Below are 19,967 nucleotides of genomic sequence, written 5' to 3'. Positions count from 1 at the left end.
TTTGTCTATTTTTAAACAGTGTTAGGGAAAAGTCTATATTTGGACCATGTAAATGTTTAACAACCTATACCATTAGGTTAATTACAAGAATGAATTCCCTAAATCTGCTAGGATTCCCTCTATTCCACAGCCGGCCTCTCTCCATTATTATAGGTTACTGGGCAGCTTCCTTTTTCAAAGCCCAACAACCTCAGCCCCATTACTCTTGCCTCAGGGTTAGCAATGTTTATTGTTATCTGAATTGCCAAGTGTAGAAATATTTCAGGCACTATAATGACCCAGGTTAAAAAAATCCTGAAGAACTCAAAGAGGATTACACTGGAAAGTGCAAGAAACCCAAAAGCCACAAAGTAAACTTTCAACAGGTTTCAGTCTTGTACTCATTGGCTGCAAAGAATGTCGCTGATTCAACAATTCTGACTGAAACTATTTATCATAGAAGGTAAATGAGTATATTCATTTTTATTCATCCCTTTTATAATATTATGAAAAGTGAGCCCCAGTATAAACTGAATAAAGTCACCCGAGGAATAAAAGCAATTATAGATGTACTGTGTACTTACACTCGGACAGACTTGGAAATTCAGTGCTTTAAGCTAATTTCCCTCTTGATATTTTCAGACTTAATTCAGTAACACAAATAATGCTTATCAGTAATATTAATGTACCATATGCTACCTCTGTCAACTTAATAATCTTCTTGGGTTTTTTTGACTAAAATGTCAATCTAACTTCTGGAATCCTACCCAAGAGAATCTATGTAAAATTACAATGAACATATTATTTCTATAGACATACTAATTAGCCATGGGCCCATTCATGAATGCCTATAATTAAGTTCTTGTACACATTATCATAATTTTACTTGAAATCATGAGATTGGCATAATTTGGCTAATATAAACAGCTACTAGTCCCAGGCACTGTACAAAGTCCTTTCAGTGCATTTTCTCATTTTATCTTTACAAAGAGAGAAAACGGCTCAGGGATTCGACAACTTACTTAAGTTTGCACAACCAATGTGTATTAGAGTAAAGATCTAATTCAGTCATCCTAACATCAGAAAACCCTTCCCAACGAGCCTTTTCTACTGCTTTACACTGGAGAGATATTCGAAAAACATTTGTAGTAACACAGTGAAAAAGTAGATTAAACCACGGAAATATCTTTTCAATAAAGAGCTGCTAACACCACCATCCCAAGGAGAGAGAGGAGGGCTCTAATGAGGGCCCCCCCAAAAAAAAAATCAATATTAATTTTTTGTTTGTTTTTAAGACAGAGCAATAGAAAATATAACTCCAATTTTTATATTAAGAAAAGCAGGAACTTCCCTGGTGGTGCAGTGGTTAAGAATCCGTCTGCCAATGCAGGGGACATGGGTTCGAGGCCTGGTCCAGGAAGATCCCACATGCCGTGGAACAACTAAGCTGGTGCGCCATAACTACTGAGCCTGCGCCCTAGAGCCTGCGAGCCACACCTAGTGAGCCCGTGTGCCACAACTACTGAAGTCTGCATGCATAGAGCCTGGGCTCTACAACAAGAGAAGCCACCACACTGAGAAGCCCGCGCACCGCAATGAAGAGTAGCCCCCGCTCACCGCAACTAGAGAAAGCCTGCGTGCAGCAACGAAGACCCACCCAATGCAGCCAAAAATAAAATAAATAAAATTTAAAAGAAAAGCGAACATAAAACTATTAAAAATTACATTTCAGTATACTGAACCGACAGATTATTTCACCCCAGTTTTGGTTTTAGAAAGTAACAATACAAAAGTTCAAAAGAAATGTACATACTCCTCATTTGCATTTATGTGGCTTAAGTAACTCCACTCTCATCGAGGGCTCATCAACATACCCTGTAATTCACATCCACAATGGTGGTTACAGGGGTGGGCATACAATCCCATCAGCGCTATTTGCTGGGATTTCTAGGGTAGAGAAGTTCCCTGAACTCTTCCTTTCTGTGGATGACATGGTGAAAGTAGGGTAGCAGGTGGGACACCATCACTGCCCTCAGCTACAAGGGGAGAGCTGGCACTGCTGGGAGTCCCTTCCATGAGACCCGCGGGCAAGGCTGCCTCCAGAAACGAAAACCACCCCTGAGCCTTTCACTTATTGCACTGATAAATTCTTTTCACTATTCAGGCCACTTGATTTGACTTTCTGTCCCCTGTGACCAAAGATTCCTAATTAAAACAGAAAGTCAAAAGTCAAGAAATATTAAAAAAATAAGAAGAAGAAGAACATTCTCTATTCCTTCTCTGGTCTTCCCCCAATACAGCCACGTAAGGGAAGCCACTGTCATGCACACATTTTAAGGCAGGTGGGCTTACGAATATCAGTGCAGGAGTGGATGATGACAGCACAGGGAAAGAGACTTCCAGTTTCAAAAGGCAGCAGTGCTAGCGATTTTACAGCTATGTGCAGTTGACAAACTTTAACTCATGAGTTCTGTACCATAATTGTCCCAGTCTCACTGAACTGGCAATTCAGTCCTTTTGGATCAAGAAGCCCCTTAAGAATCTGATGACAGTTACAGATTCCAGACACCTGTAAATATGCAAATAAAACCTTTTCCCATACAGTTTAGGGGATCTAAGAAGTCTCCCACCTCCAAGCCCACCCATGGCCATCTACAGACCTAAGTTAAGAACCCAGGTGGTAGCTTGCGGTCCAGTGGTTAGGACTCTGTGCTTCCACTGCAGGGGACATGGTTCGATCTCTGGTGGGGGAACTAAGACCCTGCAAGCCGAGCCTCGTGGCCAAAAAAAAAAAGGCCATGCTCCGTGCCTCAGACTCCCACAAGCCTCCTCAAAGATGCCTCACAGGGCTTCCCTGGTGGCGCAGTGGTTGAGAGTCCACCTGCCGATGTAGGGGACACGGGTTCGTGCCCCGGTGTGGGAGGATCCCACATGTCGCGGAGCTGCTGGGCCCGTGAGCCATGGCCACTGAGCCTGCGCGTCCGGAGCCTGTGCTCCGCAACGGGAGAGGCCACAACAGTGAGAGGCCCGCGTACCGCAAACAAAAAAAACAGATGCCTCACAGAACTGCCCTTTAAAGCAGGGGTCCGCAATCCCTGGGCTGCTGACCGCTACCGGCTCGCAGCCTGTTAGGAACCAGCCCGCACCGCAGGAGGTGAGAGGCGCGCGAGGGAAGCTTCATCTGCCGCTCCGCACCGCTCCCCATCGCTCTCATTACTGGCTGAACCATCGCCCCCCACCATCCGTGGAAAGACTGTCTTCCACGAAACCGGCCCCTGGTGCCAAAAAGGTTCGGGACCGCGGCTTCAAAGAGCCCTTTCGAAACCCACCCCTCCCACTTGCAAAGCCTTTCACTCACTCATCTTCTAATGGCTGCAATAAAAATACGGCAGGAATCATGATGAACAAGAACAGAAACTTTTACTATTCTGTCATTAAAATCAAGTATGATTTTATATGGTTACTGTATTTCCCTGTCCAATCAATTTTTAAGCTACAGGAAAAGCTTTATACATTGGATTAAAGTATTTGTGATTATTTCTATAAAACACAGGACAAAAGACCCTTAGTCTAATCTTTTTTATATACCACTCCTACAAGAAAATCAGCTTCGATTTAAGTTATTTAAGTATTTCTCTACACTGCACATTTCCAGGAGATTAAATGAGAGACAATCTGTACTATGTCTGAATCTCTCCCATTTAATCTGCAGTAATGAATTTCACTAAAATATGTATGTATCTATAAACATCTCTAATAAGACCGAAAAGCGGGTAAATTCAATCACTGCTTTATATTTGAGGAGAGATACGTAGAAAAATAAAATGCTTTATTCCAGATGGTCACGACTGGGTTAATACTAAGAAAGTGGTGCTTTTAAAAGTTCAGAATGCATGGTCAAGGTGACTCCTAGGTACAATAAATTCATTTAGACTTCAGAAAGCTACAAAGCAATGTGCCACCATAATTATTATCCAAATAATCTCTTACTACTTGTGGACAAATAAAGTAACAAATAAATTAACACAGTATACAGAAGCCACAGACGACGGATTTTCTACATATGTTTGCAAAATATTGATTAATATATACATTTCTATTCTAGTTGCAGATTAAAAGTCAGTAGTCACAATCAGCTTTTTTCAAAGGTTTGTGAAATACTGTAACCTTACTTATTGTATAAAATTTAAAATTCTGAAGGGAACCTTTCTCAATCTCCTTTCAACTTCACATGCGAAAACTCATAAAGCTTAATAAAACAAATGGCAGGGACACACACTAGCTCTATTAGAAGTCTGACAATCAACCTCATGTAGTCGGCCTATTCACGGCATTTATCGCTTTTTTGAAATAATTAAAACGTGAACCTGATGTCTTCTAGGTTCTGTCACAGCTGGGTTAGGAGCGTCTTGCCTGTGCGTTCACCTTAGCTAATTTCCCTCTCCTAAGGCAGGAGAGACCCCTCTCCCCATCATATACAGTCTCTGCCATTTCCAAAGACAGTCAGCCTGACCCAGGGGAGATCCAGGATGAGGCTGTAGAGGCGGCCTGGGAGGAAGGAGGCCTGGAAGCAAATGCCTGGACTTAGCCCAGTGCAGGAACCAAGAGGCAGGTCACCTGCCAGAGGATGTGGTAACCAAGGCATATGTGGAAGCAGACCAGCATGCTCGTTCAGAAACGCCACTGGCATCAGGAAGGGAAGGAAAAAGCTCAGAGTGGTTCTCTACGTTTTGGATTCTCAGCATATTTTCAAATACTGGAAATTTTGACCAGGGTACTTTTCTTAAAGCTGTACGTGCACAAGATTGGGAAAATATCTTTTTTCCATATTGAAGAATGGGGAAGGAAGGTCTCCAGCCACAGCCATCAGCACTCGCAGCTGAGTACCAGCATGGGTCAGTTACCCCGATGCTCAACTAGGTCCCTTCCCAGCACTAGGGAACTGCTTTTGAATAGAACTGTTTACTGCCAGGCGCAGATTTCCTCTTTGCCCAGGAGGTGGTTTGCCCACATTCCAGTAAACACTTGATCTTTCTTAGGTGCCGGGCTGAAGTTAAGTCTCCTATCTCTTACTGCAGGAAACTGTATCCCACTCTTACAGCCCCACTTATAGCAGCCAGCACGGCATGACTAATGAAATGGACTGAAAAGAAATACAGCTTGATGGCAATTTAGGGTCCAAGATTTAAGGTACCACTGGTAAGCACAGCTAAAGAAAGGAACAGAGGTACAGCTCACGTTATTAAATCTGGGGACACAGGCAGGCCATGATTACAGTCTGCTCCTGGCGAGGGACAGGGGGCACCACATAGCGGGAGGAAGGACTTCACTTCCCAGGCATGAGAGCTATCAGGAGACACTAATGGGACTAAGACAGGACCTGAAGAGCTAGGGATACTGACGTTCTAGGCATGTTTCTGAGAAAAGAGTTTAGGCAACTGGGGAAAAAAGGACAAGCCAACTTACCTGAACTGAACCACAAACACAAAGTTGATGCTGCACTGATACTAAAGGCTGAATTATAAAATCCTGCTTGCCTGGAGTCAGAATTGGTTCCAGAGACTGCTGAGTGGCTGAGCCAGGAGGTGGGAATCAAGGCGGTGGGGGCCAGGTGGGGGGGCTGTGAAGGCTGGAATCCAGGCAGAGTCTAACAGCCTGCTTTAACCCAAGCAGTGGGGATGACTAATAGTGGAAGCCAGGCTCAAGAAATCATGAGTCACTCTTAAAGGAAACCAACGTCAGTGTCAATAACTTCTCTGGGAGCTTGCAACACATGTGCTAGAACAAATATTTTGGAATCGAGTATCTTGCACCAACACTGAACCGCTCCTTCATTTTGGATAGGTCACTGTTACTGTTTTTGTTCTCAGAGCTCTTCAATTACCGAATGAGGCTAATAATATCTGTTTGGAATATTTTTACCAGTTAAAAAAAAAAAATCAGTAAGAACTGACCTTTTGGAAAAATGAATTATTATTACACTTGAACTCCTTACACTGGAGGAAAGAGCCCACAAACGGTCCACTCTGGACGAGTACACTCAGTAAAATCATCAGCAGACCAGTGCCCAGAATGAATGTGCTGTTTGGTTTCACACCACAGCAGGGCAGTTAAAATCTGAATTTCTATAAAATGAGATACGAGTTAATTTTCCTCATACATTCCCTTCCAACTTAAAGAGAACATCTGCCAATTTCCTATTACAGGCAAGGCATTGTATGAGCTTCTAAAAAGATTACAAAGCACGAAAATAACTAAGACCAAAAAGTACTTGACTTTAGAGTAAAAATAGAATTAAAAGGTTAAGTATTGTTAGTTTGCTCCTTATCCGAGATGTAATATGTTAAGACGTAATTCAAAATATTTTTCCAGATATTTTTATAGTTAAAAATATACTAGACTGCTATTGATACCCACAACATGGATGAATCTCCAAAAATATTATGCCAAGTGAAAGAAGCCAGCTACACAAAAGACTATATTCTCTATGATTCCATTTATATGAAGTTTAAGAACAGGTGAAACCAATTTATGGTAGTAGATATCATTAAGTGTTCGCCTGGATTGGGGGGTGGTGACAGCCTGAAATGAAAGGACTATGAAAATGTCCTCTGTCTTATTTTGGGTGGGTGGTTACAGAATTGTCAAAATTTACTAAACTGAACACTGAACTGTGCATTTTATAGTATGTAAAATATGCCTTTTACATGTTAAAAAAATACCACTGGACTAAATAAACATTACTAGAATGGAGGGTTCAGATAAAAGCATGGCAAAGGGTTAATGATAGGATCTCTTATACTTGATCTCAATGGCATTTATAAGGAAAACAGGCTCCATTTGAAAGGAATTAGTTGTAATGGATATAACAATAAGTTTAACAATACAGTCATATGGCCTGCTAGATTTCAGTCATGTATGAAAAGATCCTAACACAGAAAAATAACAGGATTTTTTAAGAGTAAATGGAAACAATTTGCATCTGCTTCTTTCTGCCCTATCAACTGAAAACAAAAGAAGTTTTAACTTGCATCTTCCATATTACTCTAATACCAGGGTACTGGCTACTCACAGTGAAGGAATTCTGGAGAGTGTTTCTCTTTTTTTATTTATTTTCTTTTCAATGCTTTTTTTATTGAAGTATAGTTGATTTACCCTGTTGTATTAATTTCTGCTGTACAGCAAAGTGATTCAGTTACACATATATACACAGTCTTTTTTTATATTCCTTTCCACGGTTTATCATAGGATATTGAATACAGTTCTCTGTGCTATACAGTAGGACCTTATTGTTTAGAGAGTGTTTCTCTAGTATTAGGATTTCTCAAGGGGAGAAATTCTTGAGGCAGCACCTCCGGGTCTCTGTGGGGCTTTTCCACCATCACACAAATTCTGATTCATGCTTCAGGGGCTTGGTTATGACTCTCAGCCAAAGTCAGTCACTTCCAAACAGGAATGAGTCACACCCCACAGCGACCTGTGCAGGAAGACCAGAGAACCAGTTCCCGGCTGAGAATCTAGAAAAGGCATTCTTGTTAGCTCCCCGCCCCGTTCAAGTCAGGAGAGGAAAAGATGGAGCACAGGAACAAGAGGTACCTACCCCATCTACCCATCCTCCTCTGACAGCTCAGGGAAAACGCACAGAATTGCTTGCACCCAATCTCACCTTCTCCTTCAACTTCAGTTAGAAGATTATGCTACACTGAGCTACAAAGACAGACAGAAAGGAACTGGGAGTGACCCACGAAGTTTTGCTGCTTTCCAATGCAGTGCTGACATTTTAGCCCATCTACCAAGGAAAGAAGAGGCACAGAACTGAAAGTACAGCAGTAATGCTACTTGCTCACCTTTGCAAGGTGCGTTAACAGCTACTGAAATCAATACAAAGAAAGTTCCTGCGTGGAGGATTCCCCCAGTACAGCTGAAGTTGTGAGCCTGAAAACACGTGCGGCGTTTTACAGGTTAATCTAATGTACATCTTGAGCCTTCTTGTAGACCTGCTCTTTAAAGATTATAGTCTAAGTCCATGCTATTTTTAGAATTATGAGAAAAACAGCTGTACTTGTCAGCCATCCCCCAGGGAGGGCCCAGCCCCCTGAACCAGCTTTGGATACACCCCACTTCTGTCCTCGGCTGTGTTATCCTGGTTCTGTCTCTTTTTTCACAATCTTTACATATAATTTGCTGGTGATCGGTGGGCATGTTTGTCTTCCCTGCCAGCATGGCTACTCGTCGAGGGCAGAGGCCGTTTCTTCTGCCTTGTGTATTAAATTCCTAGTGCCCAGCACAATGCCTGGCGCAGAGAAGGTGCTAAACTGACATTAGGTAAATGAATGGATTTCCACATGCATTTTTGGGTTTTAGTTGATCACTTATTAGAATATAAGCTCCACCGAAGATGCGATCTTCTCTCCCTGGTTCTGTATCCTCAGACCTTAAATAGCACGTGACCTATAGGAGGTCTTCAGAAAATATTTACTCAATTAATAAAGATTGTGAGATGAGATCAAGCCAGTGCTCTGAGCTAAATAAAATCTCTATGTACATGACTTTTTAAAAAAGCAATAGACCTGATTTAGGAAGACCACTGCTAGCAATTCCATGATCAGCTTGCAAAGGGATTTCTGTGTGTGTGCCAAGTCAGTCAGTCAGTATGGTGACTGAACTCTTCAAAATAAGTATTTGGGAGTATAAAACAAGCCACTAGCCACAGTTTAGGCAACTGTAACCCTCAGGAAAACCATGATTACCCCATTGCTCAAAAGCCATTTGCTGTGTTGCTCACCCTTAGAGTGGATGGCAAAGCCTGTTAGAAACGTTTACGTCTCCTCTGTGATTTGTAAGCTGCAATATGCCTGTTATAGAAGCATGTACCCAGTGAGTACTAAATACTACCTAAATTTAAATGGAGGCAGGAAATATGAGACAATCTGGCAACCTGTGGATGGAGGATAGGCTGAAACCCAGGGGACAACAGGAACTGCAATTCTAAGTGCAGTTAACTGAAGGATGTAACTCTGGCTTTTACTGAAAAGTCACTTCTAGGAAAGCCTTACTTATAAAGCAAATAACCTTAAACTCTACTGTATCTGGAGATTAAAAAGAGCCTTCTTCCTTTTCTTTTGTTCTCACCTACCCAAATGGAATGGAATGTCTAACTTTTCTTAGGTCTGATGCTGCTAGAGGGGGCCTGGCAGTGTTTAATTTCTAACAAACTGATGTAGGCTGAATCATTCCCAAACTTCAAGCTTACAAAATGAGAAACATTATTTCATATACCTATTTTGCAAATTAGGTATGGATTATTTTTTTTATATCACTAAATTCAAAACAATTCAAACCATAAGGGTAGCAATTTCTCTGTGTTCATGTCTTCTGTTTTATCATTTTGATCCATATCACATCCGTCTCTTTTAACAAGAGAACAAGTTCTTCAAACTTTTCAATAAAACTCAATGAACAGACATTTTAGTCTTATAGGCAAATTAAATATTTTAGAATTTTCCCATATAAAAGAACTGACCATTCACATGATAAGCAAAATAACATATTTATTTAAAACTACATATTTTATTAAAAGTTTATTTCATTAAAAGTTCACATGATCAATATCAACTTTACCCTTTAGACTTTGATAAAAGATACTTTCAAAATCTTAAATTTGCTAGATTAAGAAATGCTCCTATTTCTCACACATTTTCTTTAGTGTAAAGGCTATCAAAGTATCATTTAAATTTCATTATGAATCTTTATCCTATATTCTCTTACCTTTCTTACTAAAATTATATATATTCAAAGGGATGATACAATTCTATTGTGAAATCCATCTACTGGAAAATCCAACTTGGGTTACGCCAGTCACTTACATTTCTCCATTTTTAGTTGCTTTATCAGGACTGTCACTATTATTTATTGGCCTATTATGTGCCCGGAACTGTTCCTCATCCTTTTATATGTTAATTTTAAACTTTATAACAATTCCGTAAAGTATCATTACCCTTTCTGTATTATTATCTCTACTACACTTTTCTAATATGGAAACCAAGGCTCCAAAGTTTTATGAACCTGTCCAAGGGTTGATCTGTATCCAAAGGCCTACCTTTCCAGTCATAGCACATAGCTCTTCAATAGTCAATATCTTTCATTCACCTACTCATTCATTCAACAAAATTGTATTGATCGCCTATGCTGTGCCAGGCATTAAGCTGCTCACTGAGATGATAGCCTCAAGATGCTCACAGTTCAATGAAAACGACAAAAAATGACAGCTATATAAGTGGAAGAATGGTAAAATTGCTAATAAAAAGCAAAAGAGATATGTCTGAGTTAAAACATAGGTAAAAGCAGCTATCTGTAATATTAACATTAGCTCATAATTATGGAGGGCTTTTAGTGTATCAGGCACCACAATCCTGCAAAGTAAGCTTTTTAAAATCATCATTTTTAACACAATCACCTTTGAAGTAGGTTCTAATATTAGCTCCATTTTACAGAGGAGCAGAAAGTTATGTTAATCACTCAAGGTCACACAATTAGTGAATGTCTGGACTAGAACTTGAACTTACACCTGTCTAAAACGTAAGTTTAAGTAGTGGTGCCCTCCACCTCTGCAGACCCAGGCTAAGTGTCTGACAAAAGTACTGAGACAGAGGCAAGATAACAGACTCAACTGAGGAGAAGGAGCTGACGTGGATAAATAAAAAGGACCACAGGCTAGCAGAGTGGCCCCTTTCTCCCTCACCACAGATATTCGTAGTCCAACAGGACGCAGGTCCACATCCTTGGCCAAGGTGAGGCTGTCTGTAACAGACGGTGGAAATGATCTTCCAACACAGGGAAGAGTCATCCTTTTCTTTTGCCTCCAGTATAAATGCCTCTAATGAAATTCAGGTTTTCATCTGCAAATCCAAACCTCAAGAAAAGATCATTTTCACCTGATCCCTAATACCTACACTTATCCAGGGCTTTGTTGGGGGAGGGTGGGGATCCCTGGGGCCTCGCCTCTCCTTCTTCCCTCCAGATCCAAGTGGATGTCGATTCCCAAGGCATCCATCCCCCAGCCCTCTGAGAGCGGGGTTTGAGTATGCCGAGGCAACAAGGGGCTGAGAGGGTCCCCTCTGAGAGAGGCAGGATAATCTCCAATTCTAGAAGACATTAAGAGGATGAGTGGCCAAGACTGACAGTGCCTGCATATATACAATGATCAGAAATTGGGAAAGCGGTGGTGGGAAGGATGTCAAAGTCATGTCAAAGGTTTTTAACACCAGGTCAACAATCTCCCTTCACTGCCTTGTGACTTCCCTCTCTCCACTGAATGGTAAACACTATGAATGACCCTCCATGTTTCCACAATTCAGTAGTGACAAAGGAGAATCTCATCATCAATCGTTCTCTCCCCAGTTCTCCTGTGATATTCTAAAGGCTCAATTTGTAATAAAAGCTATTCACTTCTTACTTAAAAAAAGTCTTCTTCCTCACTTCTTATGCATTCGGTTACATGGTGACACATGGGGGCATACATACTTGGTAAGAACTGCCTGACAGCAATTGGGAGGATGGGATAAGCCACATGTGCTACCAATGGAAATACAATCCCTACATTTATGAGCCATTTATTGGGAGCTAAGTGTCAGCTGTTGGAACCTTTCGCTAAGATTCCCTGAAAGAGATTCCCCCTGAAATAGGTTTCCTGGAATCTGAATAACACTGTCATTCTGTCAGAAGATCAGTAAGAGTATAGGAAAGCACACTCAGTAATTATCTCTTTGCAGAAACCACATGCTATTCTTCAACTCTTTTATCTTTAAGTACATGTGTCTGCAGCACAGCCGCGGTCGTGATCACCCTTAACCTGACACTTAGTGGACAGTTCCTGCATGCATAATATGACACAGAGCAATACAAAACCAGGCAAGGGCTTAGAGCTCTCCAAGGTTAAGAGTAACAGTTCCATATGTATAGCTGATTCACTTTGTTATACAGCAGAAGCTAACACACTATTGTAAAGAAATTATACTCCAATAAAGATGTTTAAAAAAAAAAAAGAGTAGCAGTTCCCATGACTGCTTTTAAATAAAAAAAGTTCATTATGATGGTGATATTGTAACTGCCACTCAGGAAGTGTGAGTGAAAAGGCCCCACACCCCCCATTGTACATGCCTTCTTGCATCCTCCTAGCAACCCCACATGGCTGAAAATACAGGCTGAGAAGCCAAGAAACTTGCCCCAGGTGATAGATTCTAGGTGCCAAAGCCAACCGCTAATTGAGGTCTTCTGACTGCAGGCCTGTCTCCTTCCCTCCTCACAGTTCTCCATCAGCACAGCCTTCACAGGCTCTTTCTTCCTTTTTGTTTTGTTTTTCAAATGTCCTCTTTAGGGATTAACTTTCCCCAAAGAAACCAAGAAACTCAGTCTTTAAAATCTACTTTCCCTAAGTAGCATCTAAGATCAGTGAGCTTACACTGTTTCTTCACTATTTGTATTACTTAGAAACAAAGGTGGGTTTTATTTGTTGGTTTTTCTTTTGTTTGTTTAGAAAAACGTATCTTATGTTTTACACAGATTGAGCATTCAGGAATTGTTTAATGAGTAACAGTAGAAGGAAATAAAATGATACAACAAATGAATGCAATTGTTTAAAATCATAATATAAATTATAATAAAACACTGAAAATAATGTTAAGGGTCTGAGTTTTATACGTGGGGAGGGTGTTATTTTTTTTTTAATTTAGTGGGGAATAATTTTTCTTAAAAACGTTGCAGAAATCAGAAAAAAAAAATTTTTAATGCTTAAGTCTGTGTCTATGGGATGCCACAAGAAAAATCTAACCATCACCCTGTCTGTGCAAAGCCAAAGACTATTTTTCAAACGTCTAGCTACAATGTCTGAAGAATCATAAAAAAATCAATTATGTAAACACAATCTTAGTTTATATAAAACAAGCTTTATAAACAAGCCTGTAATTTGCATAATTGTACTTTATGAAAGAACATCTATTTACATGACTTTGACCTTTGGCTAAAGTTCTGCCAAAGTTAAAATAAAAATTATAGAAAAGAGAATTTTAATGACTAATATCCTTTCTTCCCCCAATTTCAAGTATTTGTATTTTTAAATAATGTAGGAAATAGTAGAGTTTCAATGTCTCAGATTGAAAGCATTAAATATAAAAGCAACATCTGGACTTCACAAAAGAGTGTATTTTCTTTCATTTGTATTTTTGGCTGCTGAATAACTTACTGCAGCAAGTTCTTTCAATTAGTATTCAGACATGTAGCCAGGGCAGTAATAAGACCACGGCAGAGAAAGTTGCCTATTAACCCTTCAACTTGTCTTCTGTGCAAACGTTCTATCTGATTTGGGGCTGAATAGTATTTGGATTGCTCTTTGGTACATGTCCAAAATATTCTATTGTTGACATTTTCACCTAGTATTTAAACTGGCTGCTCCTTGGGATGGCTGCTAAATAATTTTAGTTGCCTTTAAAAAAGCAAGACAAAAACTAAAAGAAAAGCAATAATGGCATAAGACAATCGCTTGACTGTATTAAATTCTCACAATCTCTACATTTACATATGAGTTACCAATCAGTCAAGAAGTACGTTTCCTTGGTTGAAGGTGATTGGAAATGATGTTTTTCTGTTCTAAAAATCGTGATTTTTGCACGGACCCAGCCCTGAATGATTTGTATCAAAAGGAGATCAAGCAGCTTAAATCTTATAGCAAACAAAGCTTCCTGTTACAATCTAAAAAACAATCCCTTAACAAATGTTTGGGACTATGTGAAAAGCATTACTATACGTAGGCTGTAGCATACAAAGGGAAATAAGATAGCACTTCTCCCCCTAAGACTATACGTTTTGTTAAGATTTACTGAATTGACTGGAATACAAAACACAAACTGATATGTATGATAACATAAGAAAACCTTAAGTATTAGCTAGAGTGGAAACTTCTATAAAATACAATGATTTTAATCTAACTTGCTACAAATAACGCTTTGAGAGTTCAAGACCATCCTTTAACTTAAAGCCTGACTGTGGAATTCTTAACAGTATAGTATAATCTTCCCCCAAGAATGTCAGAATTTAAATAATATCTCTGAGGGAAATCTTCACAGGAGCTTTTAGTCTAAATTTCTTGGTTTCTAAGAGGAAAAAAAACAAATATACAGCAATCAACATACGTGACTGTTACAACCCCTTGAGAAAAAAAAGGGGTGGGGGGCGTGTGTGTAGAACTCTTTTCCTCTTTTAGAGCTCTGTTTGTGTCAGATCCAAAGAATAATGAGACTTGTAAGACGAGACTGGTGAACCTTTTGGAAAGCAATTATATGACTTGAGAGTCAGAATATGGAAGATAAATTGTGACTTTGGATTTGAAACTGAAAATAACAAAAGGTTTATGCAACAGGGTAATAAGACTGACTATGTTCAAAGACAATGACTTTAAGAATAGTTTGCTTTGTTTTGCTTTTTAGCTGTCATACCCTGGTAAAGCATACATATATATACATACACACGCACACGCACCCCATTTACATATAAGCCACTTGTCATAGCAAATAAGGCAAGGGCAGCATCAAGGGTGATTTGTTGAGAAATCAGGGAACATTTAGGAATGCTCAGGACACTCTACTGTTCTAGCTCCTTCCCTCACTTATCTGGTTATTCCTCCAGGGCTGGCATAGGCACTGCCTCTGTAGAGCCATCCTGGATTCCCCTAAGCAAGGTTACATGTTTTATCCTTGGTACCACCACTGACCCTGGTACACATCTTGATTACAGTACAGCATTAATCACAGATGACTGCAAATATCTATTCATATATCTGCTTCCTTCCTAGATAGTGAGGTTCCAGAGGTCAGGGACCACAGAACCCAGAAGAGTTCCTGGAAGAGTATGTACAATCAACGTTTTTATAGCAGATGACTGTGGGCATCTCCAGGTGCCAAAGAAGAGAACTCCATGAGGGCCATAAAAACCACTAAGCATTATGTTTATTATTCATTTATTTATTTAATTAAATTTACTTAATTAAATAATTTAATTTATTTGTTTAATTATTCAAAGTAATTCATTTATTCTTTCTTTCAACAATGATTTGCTTGGCTTCCACTGAATATCAAGCACCATTCCAAGCACTAGGGACACAGCTTAGAACAGAAAGCACACAAAACAGCTGCCTTTGAGAAGCTTTCATTTTAGAGGGTGAGGAAGTGAGAATTTTCTTAAATTATAGTAATGGAATGTCTACAACATTTGGGATATTTTGCATGACCTAGTCTCAGTCCCCAAGAAATTTACATTCTAGCTGGGGGGATTAATTAATGCAAAGATAATGAATAGCAAAAATACAAGGTGAATGCTAATTGCATGGAACAGAAAAATAAGGGGTGTGAGCATTCATCGGTGGGTGCTTTGGGCTAGAGGGAACAACAATAGCTTCCTGGGATTGTGACGGGTTTAGAAGGAGAGAGAGCTGCTGAGAAAGAAGAGAGTCTAGTATTACTGGGAAGGGGAATGGTCTGAGCTAAAGCAGAGAAGAATGTAAGGCTTGTTGGAACAATACAAAATTCCCCCCTCCTGCACATCTGTTTTCCTCCACCTGCCACTGCCCTCAAGTCCAAGAGTCATCCCAGGCTCCTCTCTGCTTGCTGGACACATTCGGTCTCCAAGACATTGGAGATGCTGCCTCTTTCATGAGCTCTCAGACCCACTCCTCTCTATTCTCATGGCCACTGCAGGCCATTACTGAACCTGACTACCAGAAAGGCTTACCTCAAGCATCTCCCCTCTCCAATCCATTTCCCAATGCACTGCCAGGGAGATCTTTCCAAAAGCAAATTTGATTCTATCACTCCTTTCCGTATAACCTTTCTGGAGCTCCAAATCACCTACAGGGTAAAATCCAAAACCCTTAAAACGTTTGGAGGATTCTTCATGGTGCCATATCCCCCTGCCTTCCCAGCCTCGTGACTGCTCCCTTCCACCACAGGCAATACTTGAAACTCCAGACTCTCCTCCTGCCCTTTATGCCTGCCTGCTTCTTCAGCACCTGGCCCCAACAATCTCTTCTTTGCAGCGGTCTCCCATCCTCCTCCACGGCTGTGTATGTACCTCAATAATAGCACTTACTGCAATGGCTGGTTCCATGGAACCCACCTCTCCACAGCCAAAGCATGTATCTTACTCATTTTTTGCCTCCCAACACCTAATCCTACAACTACAAAAGTATTAATTTCAGTAGACTATGGAGGGTGGGATGCAAGAAGAGTAGAGATATTTTAACTTTTTCTTAAATATATCTATACTGTTTGACTTGATACAACTATCAGGTCAATACAAACTAGCCCAAGTTAGTTTTCTTTCTAAATTGAGATCTACTGATGGCAGGTTGGAACAAAGCTCAAGGTCTCTTGCTTACTTCAATTTCCATTTGGGTTTTCACCCTTATTTATTTACAACTGTCAGTGTAAACAGTGACACCTCACCATAACAGATGAGTGTTTTCCTATGAAACAGACTGTGCTAATTTTATTGTAACTTTTTAAAGTTTGTTCCTATGATTTATATTGTATGCAATCATGATTTACTACCGCAGCCTCCTAAATAGTAGCATTATATATTATCTGACAGCTGGAGTGACCCGCTGAAAAGGGCATCAGTATGCACAGGTCTTGCAAGTCAGAAAACCTGGGTTTGAATCTTAATAAGCTGTGTGAGAAGCTAGGCAGATGAACCTGTGAGCGTCAGTTTTCTCTCCTATAAAAAAGAATACTACTATTTACTCCCTCCATAAGAACGGACACCTAATAAACTGTTCTCAAGTGAATGAAAGGTAATGCTAAACCATGGAGTATAATCCCTTCTATTAAATTTATTTTTGGATTTAAATGAGCAGTGCCTACAATAGCCAAGATATGGAAAGACGTTAATTGTCTGTCTACAGATGAATGGACAGAGATGATGTGTCATATATATATATATATATAATGCATATATATGTAATGGAACATTATTCAGCCATGAGAAAGAAGGAAATCCTGTCATTTGCAACAACAAGCAAATGGAACTTGGGGGCATCATGTTAAGTGAAATAAGGCAGAGAAAGACAAATACTGTATGATATCACTTATATGTGAAATATATGAAATATAAAAAAGGTGAACTCACAGAAACAGTAGAATGGGGGGGCGGGGGAGGTGAGGAGATACTGGTCAAAGGGTACACTTCCAGTTAGAAGATGAATAAGTTCCAGGGATCTACTTACAGCAGAGTGATTAGAGTTCATAATACTGTATCTTATACTTTGAGAGAAGATCTTAAATGTTCTCGCCACAAAAAACAAATGGTAATTAAGTGACGTTGCAGAGGTGCTGGCTAACTCCATGGTGGTAATCATTTTGCAACTTATAAATGTGTCAAATCAAGACGTTGTACACCTTAACTTACACACTGTTATATGTCAATTATATCTCAAAAGAGCTGGAAAAACCAGAAAAATAAATAAATGAGCAGAACCTAAAACGTGAACGAAAAACCACATCTATCTCCTAAAATTACTTCTAAAGTTATTAGAGAAGAAGGTATTAGAGAAGCATATATTAGAGAAAAGTATTAGCACATGAGCAGGAACTGTTACGTTTTTAAAACTGATTTGGCGTCCAGGAAACTGAGTCGGAGTCTGCCTAGTAATTTAACTGCCCGTCTTCCGGACGGACCCAATATGCCATCATTCCCTGGCAGTGTTCTCTTTAGGGACCAGATTTTCTCCCCACTGCTCCAATTGCTTTCGCCTTCCTCACCTCCTCCCACTCCGTTTGTTTGTTTAACTCTTAAACAGCTCTCCCTCCGTTCTGTCCACTCTTTCTAAGCACTTTTAACCAGAAATGGGGCACCGGGGCCATCTAGACGGGTAGGAAATGCCTTGCGGTCCACCCAGCCTAAGGGCTTCCTCCTCCCATCCGTTCCCCCGCGGGCGCTGCGGATGGAAAAAGGAACCCGGCCCGCGCCCAGCGGCCACAAATCAGTTCCCGGGCCGCCCCACCCAGGCCCAACCCTCCGTCCCAGAGCCACGCCGTTTGCTTTCACCTTAAGGAGGATTCAGGCGGGTCACACCCCTGCTCTCCAACCCGGGCGCGCTCCCCGAACCCCGCCCACGGGCTCGCCGCCCACGCCTGTTCGAGCCGGAGAAAATGACCCAAAAGTTGTTTTTCTGAGTCAAGACTTCCGCGCTCGGGGGCGTCCCCGTATCTACCGTGACTACTCAGGGGCCGCGTCCCTCGCCCGTCCGGAAACTGACCTAGGGGCCGACGCGTATCCCGCGCCTCCCCGGCTTTCCCGGGGGCCGCCCGCTCGCCCGCCGGTCAGCGGCGCGAGGCAGCCGCACTGCGGCCCGGGGCGGGCGGCGCGGGCTTCCCCCCACCCCCACGGCCCCCCGCACCCGAGCTCCTCTGAGCGGCTCAGGGTCCCTGCCAACTTCCATTCCCGAGGGCGCGGCGCCCACGCGCAGTCCCCGACTTCTCCCGCTTTGGCTCGGGCTTTCGGGAGCGGACGCGGGGCCCCGCGTCAGCTCACCCCCGGAACCCGCGGCTCACCGATATCCCCATCGTCGTCGTCGTCCTCCTCCAGCTCCATTTCTAGCAGAACGTCCCTGGTCATCATTTGCATGGCTCCCCCCGGAGGCGGCTCGGAACTTGGCGCGAAGTTGGGGGCTTTCGGGGTCCGGAACGACGGCGCTCGGGCGAGGCCGGCGCCCGGGCGGGGACGGCGGGGCGCGTCTCGCTGCCGGCTCAGGGGCCGCTGTGCTCAGCCCGCGCTCGGAGAAGCCGAGCCCAAGCGGCCGCCAGCGCGAGCCCTAGAGCCCAAGGCAGCCTCTGGCCGCCGGAGCCGGGCCCGGCCACTGAGCATGCCCAGTGAGCGCCGAGGCTCGCTGAGGAATGATTGAACTTCCCCCGGTTTATGAGGCTCTCAGAAGGAAGTCGGGAGAAGAGAGGGAGTAGCCGGCGCCCGCGTTGTGCACGCGACTGAACTCGCCGAAGGGGGAGGCGAGAGCACGCGAGGGTGGGAGTGGGCAGGGTTCCCCCGAACGTTGCCTCCAAACGAGGCAGCTTTCTGTTCCAAGGTCATACATGGACACGTCCGGAGCCTCGCTCTCTTTGACATCTGTTACGAGAGAGGGGGGAAACGCTGCTGGAGCTCCCAGGCAGGACCCTGAAGGAGAGCGCGTTTGCATGGTGTTTAAAGACGAAGTGGGGGGCCAATGGAGGATGTTGTTAAAGTATCAATTACTCTGACTCCAAGTGGGGGAACGTGTATTCTGTAGGGGAATGGGGAGGGGGCAATTACAGAGGAGGTCAAACTCGTAGATGAGAAACAACTGAAAAAAGACCAAGAAAGCGAGACCTAAAGAAACACGTTCACAAAAGGCAGGAGGATTTCCGCCTCAAGTGAGGTTAGGAGGCTGGAGAAGCGCCACCTACCCCCGCCCGCAGGAGCGCGCACAGGGAGTGGTCGGAAGATGATCACTGAGCGTGCAGCGTACGGGGACCTTGAAAACTTCATCCTCGGTATCACAAAGGCAAAAGAAGTGAAGGCCTCCACTATGGGTTAGGTGTAAATTATTATAAAGCACTGTGAAAAAACCTCAGAACCAGAGGAAACAAAGTACTGAAATAAAGTTGAGGCAGAGAGTATAAGAACACAATGCTGGAGGCCAGAGGGAACAGTAAGACAAATACAAAGGGAGTTCTGCTTTTGAGATACATGGGGTAGTTTGAACTGCGGCTTCCTGGGATTGTGCATCCGCAGAACTTTTTTCAAAGAAGCTGGTGAATTCAGATGGGTCCATTTTGACTTCTCAAAAGGGCTAGAAGGTGTATTTGTAATCCTTGTTATATTCATTGTTCCCCTAACATTGAAACTTTTTATATTTTTTCCACTTAATTCAGAGTTGTTATGATAATTAGAATAAATATTCAGATAAC

The 19,967-nt window shown here is 42.1% G+C and overlaps 1 protein-coding gene across 3 annotated transcripts in view; it reads right to left on the bottom strand.

Moving 5' to 3' along the window:
• ANO6 (anoctamin 6) overlaps window positions 1–18,868 on the bottom strand; it is a 211,974-nt gene extending 193,106 nt beyond the window's left edge. For all 3 annotated transcript variants that reach the window (XM_029204419.1, XM_029204417.1, XM_029204418.1), the window contains exon 1: window positions 18,579–18,868. In XM_029204419.1, the coding sequence (XP_029060252.1) occupies window positions 18,579–18,651 (73 nt within the window). In that variant the 5' untranslated portion in view covers window positions 18,652–18,868. The remainder of the gene's footprint in view (window positions 1–18,578) is intronic.
• Between the last annotated feature and the right edge of the window lie 1,099 nt (window positions 18,869–19,967).

Source organism: Monodon monoceros, unplaced genomic scaffold (genome assembly GCF_005190385.1).
Source record: "Monodon monoceros isolate NGI ecotype Baffin Bay Population unplaced genomic scaffold, NGI_Narwhal_1 Super_Scaffold_6, whole genome shotgun sequence".
Taxonomy (NCBI): Eukaryota; Metazoa; Chordata; class Mammalia; order Artiodactyla; family Monodontidae; genus Monodon; species Monodon monoceros.
Note: the sequence above shows the minus strand (reverse complement) of the source record. Positions and strands in the feature narration are given on the sequence as shown.